The sequence below is a fragment of the Natator depressus genome, chromosome 6, assembly GCF_965152275.1.
Source record: "Natator depressus isolate rNatDep1 chromosome 6, rNatDep2.hap1, whole genome shotgun sequence".
Classification (NCBI taxonomy): domain Eukaryota; kingdom Metazoa; phylum Chordata; order Testudines; family Cheloniidae; genus Natator; species Natator depressus.
The window spans coordinates 90,821,910-90,832,503 of NC_134239.1; the positions used below are offsets into that span (position 1 = coordinate 90,821,910).

The window sequence follows — 10,594 nt, forward strand, 5'->3', positions numbered from 1 at the left end:
GGAGGAAGCTGTTCTACTTCAAGAATAGCCTTATAAGAGTCGGCATTACATTGACAGTTCAATACTCTACTGAAAATTTACAGGATGTGTCACTTTGGCACAGAGAGAGGCTGCTAAGGCACAACATAAACCACCCTACTGTGAATGGAGAATGGCTGCATACCAGCAAAAAGAAAATGGCAAGAACTGCAAATCAACCACTACATAGTAGTACAGTTGTGAATCTCAGACCTCCAAAGAGACAAAGCCCTTTCCTTGAGGTGAAGAACATTTCTGCTTAGTTATAAGACACCAAAAGAAGTAAAGACAACGTCTATCCAGTGACTACTACATGTTTTCAAAGGTATGTTGCCAGCCAGCGTGAGTTTAAAGAGACTGTCATTTCAAAACAAAGGCACACATGACCACTTTGGGGCTAAAATGTTGAGTGAAGCTGGGATCATGTTTGTGTGCATAACACTGCTAAAAAAAAATCACCACAAAAGATAAAAAAGATTTGTTTTAAATAAGACTTGCCAAGGTTGCTATGATCACAGTTCCTAATCAAACTGTGCAACATTTTCAACATATATAACCGATCCCCTTTGCTACAATTGTGTTAAGTTTTGTTCAAACATATAAATCTCTAGCTAAGAAAGAGCTGCCAAGTTTTTAAAAAATACCCCCTGCCATGCTTATTCTGCCCCATTTCTTAGCAACTAAAGGTCCAAATCTGCTTAAGGTAATGGCCAAAATAATCTATTCTTGAAAAGCTGTTTGCAAAAAAGTTTAAATACTTCCCTCTTTTAAATGAAAAAAGAGAGATTAGAAAAATGAAAACCTAGAGAACTGAGTACATAATATTTATAATCACAAATTTCAGCAAAGATTAGGTTTTAACTGACAAATCCTAAGGAGAAAATGACACTAAAAATATATATAAATCAACTAAATCTCTATAACTGAACCCCCCCCAAAAGATTACAGCTTGTGGACATCTTCAAAAAGAAAAAAGCTGATGGAGTGGGATCAAACAAGCGCAGGCTGATATGCCCAGACTGGCTGCTTAATGGGTCACAGTAAAAGAAAAGGTCACATGGTTACACAAAAAAATAAAAAACCAACCCTCCATACAACAAATGCCTTCTAGCTATGGTTAACTTTAATTAACTACAGTATTACAATTCACTTCAAGCTTATTTTCCATACATGTCTACTGTCTCTCACCTTTCCCTTGTCTGCTAAAAATCAGATTGGCAGTCCTTGAAAACTGATTGTTATTTTAAAAAATACTAAATAGCAACAAAAGCTTTTGGAGAATACTTAGCTATAGTTCCTTTCAATTACCTAAATCCACCAAAACAGAGCTTTCTATAATTAATGACTGATTGGAATATTACAAAAGTTGCTCTACTTATATATTCAGTTAAATCAGGATATTCTAGTTTCTGTGACATGGTTATATGCCGAATCACCAGCAGTGTTTTATGTTTTAATGGTGGGTTACAATCCACACATTAATATTACTTTATTCTTATTATGTGTTAAACAGAAACTTCATGCATTTGCAGTAGGTAAAAACCTTGTTGGACAGTCAATAAAACATCATTTTAATCCCGCTATCTCTGACTGGGGAATAAAATCCTATGTGGTAGCTCCATGTTCAAAAATATACACTTAAAAATACTATCAATATAAATCCACGCTTTTTTAAAATGTGTAGTTTGTATTCAATAATTAACTCAGAACCTTCTGTTGTGCATTATTAGCCCAAGTTAATTACCTCAGAGGAATGGGTTATGAGATTCATAAGCAACAATACAACACTTGGTCCATGATTAAAAAAAATACAAGGTCATTTCCTTAAAACATGAGTATAATAATACCAAGGGATGAGTTTCAAAGCAGGTAGGAAAGGAAACCACAAAGTAGCAGGAGACTGTAGCTACAAAAAAGAGTAAGGATGCATAATGCACACAAAAAGACCATAGACTTAAGGCTTCCACCATTTCATTTATCACTTCTACCAGGAATAGAAACCAAGTTTATTATTAGCAGCAACCAGATACAAGGCCAAATGCCAACCAGACTTTTAAAAGTGCCTCTTCACATCAGAGTGCTTTTTTCCAAGGTCCCCAACGTTCAATGAAACCCACTGCTGACAACCTATGACACAATGCCCTAGGGATACCTCTCTGTTCTGTTAATGATACTGCAAAGGGACTTATGCTGATGTTTTTGTTTAAGATTTTCTATCCTTCCTCCCATTTGCCTCACAAAGAGGACAAAGTTCGCACTAGGTTTGTTTGCATTTTCTAGCCAGGAAGAGGCCTGTGTATTTACTTTGCCTGTTGACCACCTAATAGATATTCCAATGCCCTACCCCCTCATCTCCAGAAAATGCAAATGTCACTTTAAAAAGTTAATAAGATGAACAATCACATTTGCCCATTGCCAGTAAGAACAGATTTTAATGCAGTGCAGTTAGTAATCATTCTCCACCTGAGGGGGGAGGGGACACCACAAACCCTGAACTGCCTACCAACTTAGTTTTCATCAAATATTCATCAAAACAAAATAAAAATCCAGTTACTAGAGGCATTAGCTATACTCAAGTGCAGCACAAACTGCATAAATTGTTAGCTGTCCTTTTTGTGCTGAGCTCAATTACATAGTCGTGCATTATCCAGAGTCCATTATCATTGCCAAGCTTCAATGAACACTTTTTAAATTTTCTAAAGTTATTAGCCACAATGCTGGACTTTTGCATAAAAGAAGGTTGAATTTTTCTAAGATTTCAGTCCTCATTAAATTGTACATGCAAAGGATGCATCGAGTGTAAAGACACTTTGCAGCTGGAAAGCTTTAGGGGGGAAATGAGATGCAGAAAAAGTAAACAGAAAATGCTTAGTCAGCAACTGTTACTGCAACATTAAAGGTGAAATGTAAACAGGCACAGAGCCAAGATCTAGATAGGTTTGATAACATCATCATACATATATGCGAGTGTGTGTACAAATGCCACAATTATCAGAATGAAATGTAAGCTTTTGGATTAAACAGACTTTTTAAAAGGCAACATGTTTTGCATCTGTTGCCCAAGCTCTGAGAAAAATAAAACTTGCTACTCAAGAAGTATTAATATCAATTGAATTTATTACAATTTACTAAGCTCCAAGGCACATTACAGTGTTCTGTTAACTACAGAAATGTATAAAGGACAAACAGAGCATGTTTTCCATGTACAGCATTTTGCTCTACTGTTCAAAAGCATCCGTGCATCAATAAAGCAAAAACAAAAAACACATGAAGATTAAAAACGTTCAGATCAATAGAAACAAACTGAAACATTTTCCTTACAAACTTGCAACAAAAAACACCCCCCAAACCACCCGCACCGTTTGCAAACAAAAAACAAAAAAAGAAATAAAGTGAAAGACTAACACTCAGGGCTCGTAAAACATAAGCTGTCACCATTTTTGTAGCAATTTTTTTTTTAGGCATCAACACTGGCCTTGGCAAAAAAAAATTTTTTTTTGTATTTTTTGCGTTTTTTCTTTTTTCAAGAAGTGCATACATTTACAAAAATACACACCAGCAGCAGGTAATCGCTAAGGGCTATTAACTTTGTACCTAGCCAACACACTGCCAAAGAAATGAGAACAGGTATTATGGAGTAACCAAACAATAGAATATTCTGTTTAACAAAAACCAGCTCTATCCTTCAAATGAAGAAGAGTACATACCTTTGTTTCAAAATATAGAAACATACGACGAAAATAATGTCTATACATAAGACTAACTTTTGCAGTTTGTTATATTCACAATTCTACATCTTCAGGAGGCTGAAGGAGTTTGATTTCCTATCTTTAAGGGTCTCTCTCCTTTTTCACTTTAACGTCCCCAGCTAAAATGGTAGCGATCTCGCCCTGCATAAATGCCCAAGGCACATTGGAACCTACTAGAGGGCACTTCTCTCCACTGGGGCAATAGACCTCGCCAGTTGCCCCTTGGGCCTTGATGCTCTCTCTGGAGCAGGGGAAGCAGAACTTGTGGCTGGGCACAGACGGGCACTGGACGAAGTGGGTGTCCTCCAAGCGTTCGTGGCAAATGGTGCAGCACAGGGGCCCGCTATTGGCCATGGGGGAATCTGGAATGTTTTGGGGGTGCACTTGGTCCATACCAGGGTGGGCACTGGGGGGGGGAGGAGGGGCCACCTGCAGGTTCATGTCCCCGTTGCGGGAAGCCAAGCGACGCTGGCCCGGCACCGAGGCCGGGGACACCGGGCTGCTGCTGTTCCTGCGGGTGGAAGTGGTGGAGTGAACCGAGCTGCCATCCTTGGGCGAGTGGGCAGTGCCCAGTGTGTCGGCCACCGACATGAGCGCGGCCATGGGGGACTGTCCGTTTTGAGGGGCCGACTCGGGCGGGGTGGTCCGGTTGGAGTGAGGCCCCAGAGGCGGCGGAGGTGGGGGTGGGGGCCCCCCTCCGTGCACCGCCCCGAAGCCCCCAGCCGACATGGTGAGTTTAAGCGCTTCGCTCTGGCTGGCCATCCACTGCTGCCGCTGCTGCTCGTCACTCAGCTTCAGGGCCCCCTCGGCCGAGTCCGAGGGCTCCGGGGACGCCTTCCTTTTGCGCATTCCCCCGCCGCCGCCGCCTCCCCCGGGGCCCCTGGAGGCGGCCCCGGCCCCCTGCGCCCCGCCGACTCCAGCTCCCCCCCGGGGCAGGCTCACCAGGGCAGTGGGGAGCATGGGGCAGCTAGCGTCCAGGTAGGGCTGAGGCAACATATCCGCGCCCACCAGCTCCTTGAAGAAACGCACAGACTCAGGCAGCAGGTCGCCCAGGAGCCGCCAGTCGCCGGAGCCGTGTTTCTTCTCGTACTCCAGGTACTTGAAGCCGGAGGAGAGGCCGCGGCCAAAGTCCTTCATGCAGTCCTGGTACATCTGCTTGGCCACCCCCGAGGCGCTGGAGAAGACAGTGCCTGAACCGCTCGGGTACTCAATGAAGAGCTTCAGCTCATAGTCCATGCCCGGCTTAGAGACTGCATCGAAGGCGAAGACGCGGCCGAGAAGTGCGTGGTCCTTCTTGAAGCGCACCTCGTAGGGGGTGCAGCCGGCCAGGGTAAGGAGCGTGTCCCGCACGATCTTGGGCTTGCTGGCCCACTCCTCGGCCCTGTTCCGCAGGCTCTCGCTCAGCTCGGCCAGCGCCTCCGCGTTGCGCTGCTTCTCCTTTAGCTCCCGCTCCTGATCGCTGCTGGACACCGAACCTGGTCGCTTCCCGCAGGCCTCGGAGGACGAGCCGCTGCCACCCCCACCGCCGCACGTGCCCCCTTGGGAAGAGGCGGAGGAAGCTGGGGGTCCCCCGCCACGGCCGCTCAGCCCCCCGTGCGGTGGAGGTAGCGCCACGCCAGAAGCTGTGGGGCCGTTGAGTAAAGTCTGTGGAAGCAGGTTGGGCGGCACGTTCATCTGGGCCCCGCTAGCCCCCGGGGGGAGGCCGGGCACGAGGCCCCCGTGTGCCCCGCGGCGGGAGGAGGAGGAAGAGGATGATGAATTGGGGCTCTGGCGGTTCAACTCTGGAGGGCCGTCCTCAGGCGGCTTAGGGAAACCATTGGGGCCGCCCAGCCCGTTGGGCAGGCGGGCAGCGTGGCTGCTGCCCAGGCTTCCCGGGGGCGGTGGATATTCAAAGCGGCTGCGCTGCTCGGCTGCAGCTGCACTGAGTCCGTAGCGGTCCAGACTGGACTGGGGAAGCCCAGCAGAAGCTGCTTTGGAGGAGGCGTCCACATGGTTGAGCTGCTGTTGGGCCGCCGCGGCCGCTTCTTTGGCTGAGAGGGGCACAGCCTTGACCCCGACAGGAGGCGGGGGGCCTGGGGAACGGCCGTCCTGGAAGCAGCCATGCGCCCTCTTCAGCTGCCGGGCAGTCTCGATCACAAATTCTATGCGGTCGGCACCCTCGTAGTTCACGCAACCCCGGCACACGGGCTCTGTGAAGTCCCAGATCATGGCCCAGGGCATGCGGGGCAGGTCACACAGGTAGCATGACTGTCTCCGAGACGAGGACACCTGCGCAGCGGACATGGTGGAGCTGGCTGCTGGAGCTGCCTGCTGCTGCGGAAGGGGTGGGGGTGGGAGAGGGGTATCGCTGCGTCTACCACCCCCTACTGGTACTGAAGCGGGGGACTCTCAGACCTGGTGCTATTGCCCCTTTGGGCAGAGGTCGTCTAGCTTGTCACTCACTGTGGCTGATGGACGGGGCTTCTTCTACCTGGTGCTGACACTGTTGCCCTTGGGCTGGGGGATCTCTTCTACTGTTCTGATGGGGGTGGGGGTCGCCTTCTAGCCGCTTCTGTTTCCCTGCGTTGTCTTGCTCTCCGCTGCTCCTCCTCCGAGAAAGGAGGGAGGTGCACGGTGGAAGATGGGGGTCCCCTTTCTATTCGCAGCTGATGTCTTACGAGCTCGAACTCAGCTACCTGCTGATCCGCTGGTTAGAGAGGGGACCACAAGGAGCTGTTCGGTCCCGGGAGCCCTGGCGACTTTCCCAAGTGCTAGGCGCACAAGATGAGGGAGAAGCCCGAGGGCAGCGGCGGCGACTCGTCACGGCGGCAGCAGCATGGCGAGCGGCGCCGCCTGCTCCACACTCACATCCTCGATCGCTCCTCGGAATTCGAATTTGGAATCCTGAGTGTCACTGTGTGCTACTCTGCGTTCCAAGCCCGGCTCTGCCCCTCCTCCCCCTGCTCTCCCCCCTCTTTTCCTCCCTCCTTCTCTTTCCCCAGCTCAGATGCCACCTGGGTGGAGCCCTCACGTCACCGCCATGCTCTCTCCTCTTCCCCCTCCCTCTCTCCCCCTCCCCCCTCTGCAGTTCCCCTTTCTAGCACTGATCAGCTTCTTCCCCCTCCCCCCACTTCCTCTGTCTATGGACCTGGAGCCCACTTGTTGCGCTGAAATTGCGCATGCTCGGCATTCTGCCCGTTTCCTCCCTTCTTGTGTGTACAACAGCTGAAGCGATGCAAGTTACCGCTGGAAATGAAAGGGAGAGACATACCAAGGGCTATGTTTGGAAACTTAAACACAAGATCGCTCCCTCTCCCTCCTCCTCATGGCAGCGTCTCCAAAACGAAAGCGCAGCCAGGAAGCACATGCAGAATAATAATTTTTTTTCCTGGCTGGGCTTTTTAAATTCAAATGTCTCGTTTTCAGGAGTTTAGCTACGAATCACTCCATTTAGACTCCCTGGCAATTGCACAACTTCCTGCCACCAAGTCTTTCGGTGGGTGTTACATTCAGTCCGGCTGCTAAAGCAAACGTGCAAGGTTCCCAAACTAACCATGTTTGCAATCTTTATCTGATTTCGTTTTTTCAATGATCCTAATGACAGAATGACATGATTTCAATAATCCCATTAATACATCAGGAGCTCTTCCACTTTTGTTGTGTTTAAATGAGCCCTATTTGGTGAGTGTTTAAGATTGAACTGAGAAACATCGCGCTGTGCATTGCGCAGGGGTGTAAGGCCAAGCAGGTGAGTAATCGGTGTGATATCATCTCACTAATGCTAAGGGACATAGGATTTCCCCAGCGCTGTGAGAATTCAAGGCTTTCGTTTTTCTTTTACATAGCCTTGATACGTTTGCATTAAAGTAGTAACAAGCGTAATATTCAAAGCAGCCTACGTTAATGCAAATTAGTTGTGGGTTCGTTTGACTAACAGAAAATACCTTTTACTTTCTAAATTGCGATTCTGAAACTTGAATCGTTCCCCTCCCCCTCCCTGTTGTGCACGCCAGAGCCCATGCTCAGAAGGAGGGGCTGTGGATAACCCATTTTTATTCTCACTGCAGTCAGTTTCTGTTTTTGCAGACAATGAAATTGCTGTCCACTCCCAAAGAATAATAAACTTTCACTGTTGGGACTTGATTACTAAGAAACTTGCAAGTATTCCTCTGCATACTGCAAACAGCATTGCGTCACTCACTCATATTCCAGCTCATACAATGTAACTAGCTACCCAGTGTGAGTCAACATTCACAAGGGAAAATATTGTTACACTCAGTGAAGCAGTAGGATATTTCAGCTGGTTATGTTGGATAACCTATTCCTTTATATTAATATTTATTCAACTCTCTCCCTTATTGAGCAAAAACATTGAAAAAAATTGCCATTTGATTTTTCTCTCTGTCCTGTAAAGGCAGTTCTGATTTCCATGGCATAGTGCCACTTTCCCCTATATATACACGGGCATATATACAGCATTAGCAATTTACCGCTTTATATGTTGATTATAACAATAGCTACATAAAATCAATCAATTTATATTGTACTCTGTTCATATTTCACACTTTGGTGATGTTATTTCTTTAAATAAATATATTCCCTTCAAATCACCAATACTTCTCAATTCACTAATTGTCTAAAACATCTCAGTATGTCTGCTGATAATCTATAAAGAAGGCAAAGTTAATGTGATAATTATATTTATATAATCTCTTATTTTTTAAGCGAAAGCTTGAAGAAATGCACACTATAAAAAGTTACAGAAGTGGCAGGAGCAGATAAAATACAATAAGAGAATCAATTTTGACAAAGTGACTGTTTTTAAAAAGGGAAAGCTTACAGAGGCACCAGATAGAGATAAAAGTCCTTGAATTATTTGAGTCTCCTCTATGCAAATTTTCTGAAGGAGATGATCTCAAGGGAAAGTGGATTTCACACTTAGGAATTTCATACCTAAATTGTGGACAAGATAGAGCAGGGGTCAGCAACCTTTCAAAAGTGGTGTGCCAAGTCTTCATTTAATCACTCTAATTTAAGGTTTCATGTGCCAATAATACATTTTAACATTTTTAGGTCTCTTTCTATAAGTCTATAATATATAATTAAACTATTGTTGTATGTAAAGTAAATAAGGTTTTTAAAATGTTTAAGAAGCTTCATTTAAAATTAAATTAAAATGCAGAGCTCCCCCGGACCGGTGGCCAGGACTTGGGCAGTGTGAGTGCCACTGAAAATCAGCTCACATGCCGTCTTTGGCATGCATGCCATAGGTTGCCTACCCCTGTGATAGAGGCTTCACAGAAGCAAGATTCAAGCAAGACAGCTGGAAAGCTAGTTAAAGTGAAAGTCTGCTTACAGCAAAAGTGATTTAGTGAAGGATGTAGGATTTCTACATTAATATGACTTCACTTGACTAAACAAGCATGTTCTCTCTGATTCATACTAGAAGGTCAGCTCTTCTATCCTTTTTACTGCTGTGTTGATCTTCATATGAGGAGAACTGGGCTATGGGAAAAGGTCACCTCTGCCCTTAAAAACTCAAATTGAGAGAGCTGAAGTTTTCCTCTTCATCTTGAGTGTCTGGGAATGCAGAACTCTAGGATATCCTGACTGTATTTCATTCCCAGGGTTATACAGACTCAACAAATGACAAGGCACTCTGTGTTTGAACCGCCCCTCATCCTGGCTCCTCGCTCCACTGAATCCTTCTTCAATAAAGTCCTTTTTTGGTAACACTCACCTCACAGTAACAGGCAGACTCCTTGCCTCAATAGAACAGTCTTTATAGAGGGTGTAAATAATCATCACCTTAGATATAATCTAGCCTCAGAAAACCATTTACAGGTGATGTCAACTCCCTTTATAGTTTGTGTCTAGAAAGAAATTGAAGATTAGCATCTGTGACCCAACAGAACTGCCTTTACTTTTACTTGAAGAGATACACAGTTGTGGAAATACGTTTGTTTTTCGGTCATGATTAAACCTTTATTTAAACTTTGGTCATGGGCATGTGCTGTACCATTATGCAAGTAGCACTTAGGGATGAAATGCCAGCATTGCAACAATATGGCTAGCAGCAATGGTGATATCAGGAATACTGACTGAAGAAGAGAACTGCAATGTAAATGCAAATAAATGCCACAGCCGTGGCACCTTCAAAACGAACAGGTTGTCAGTATCAATCTAGTCTGTTAAAGGAAAATAGATTGAATGGTGGCAATGTAACAGACAAAGATAAAATCCATGGCTGCATTTGTCCTGGAAGGGTAGCAGTGTGCCTTTCTGCTCACCTCCCTTCTTTCTTTCATGTCCTTTACCATGCTAGTGGTAGGACAAAAGGAGTCCAGCTCAGTCTTCCTGGATTTACACCAAACAAGTCTGATGTTTATTTAGCTCTGAAATAATCCTGGAATTAAAATTACGTTTGGAGGAGGAAAAGAAAGAATCCAAACAATTAAGATACTGATTTGGTTCAAACAAACAAAAACAAAAATCAGAAAACAAAATACACAGTAGCTTGTTTAATAATAGGGCAGAAGATTAGCTGAGAGAAGGAGCTAAAGCAGCAAACAACTGATACATATGTATTTCTTTCTGGTCAGAATAATCAGTCAGCACTTTAGATGCAGCTTTAGGGATTCTATTTAGATTACCTGAAGTTATGACCTGCCAGTAGCCCCAAAGACCAGGGGATATAATTTTCACTATCAGAAGTAAAATCTGCCATCTTCTTCCTTTAGTTGGTGGATAAATGTTACAGTCTGAGACCAATAACCCCTTTTGCTGTATTCCTATTTCCCATTTTATTTACCCAAAACATTAATTAAGAGTACAGGTGAAGCTTTAAT

At 45.1% G+C, this 10,594-nt stretch overlaps 1 protein-coding gene across 1 annotated transcript; it reads right to left on the reverse strand.

The window, feature by feature from the left end:
- Positions 1–3,171: 3,171 nt before the first annotated feature.
- Positions 3,172–6,714, reverse strand: IRF2BPL (interferon regulatory factor 2 binding protein like). Its single transcript, XM_074955994.1, has one exon. It carries the CDS (start codon positions 6,048–6,050, stop codon positions 3,849–3,851), a length of 2,202 nt encoding a protein of 733 aa, XP_074812095.1. The 5' UTR covers positions 6,051–6,714; the 3' UTR covers positions 3,172–3,848.
- Between the last annotated feature and the right edge of the window lie 3,880 nt (positions 6,715–10,594).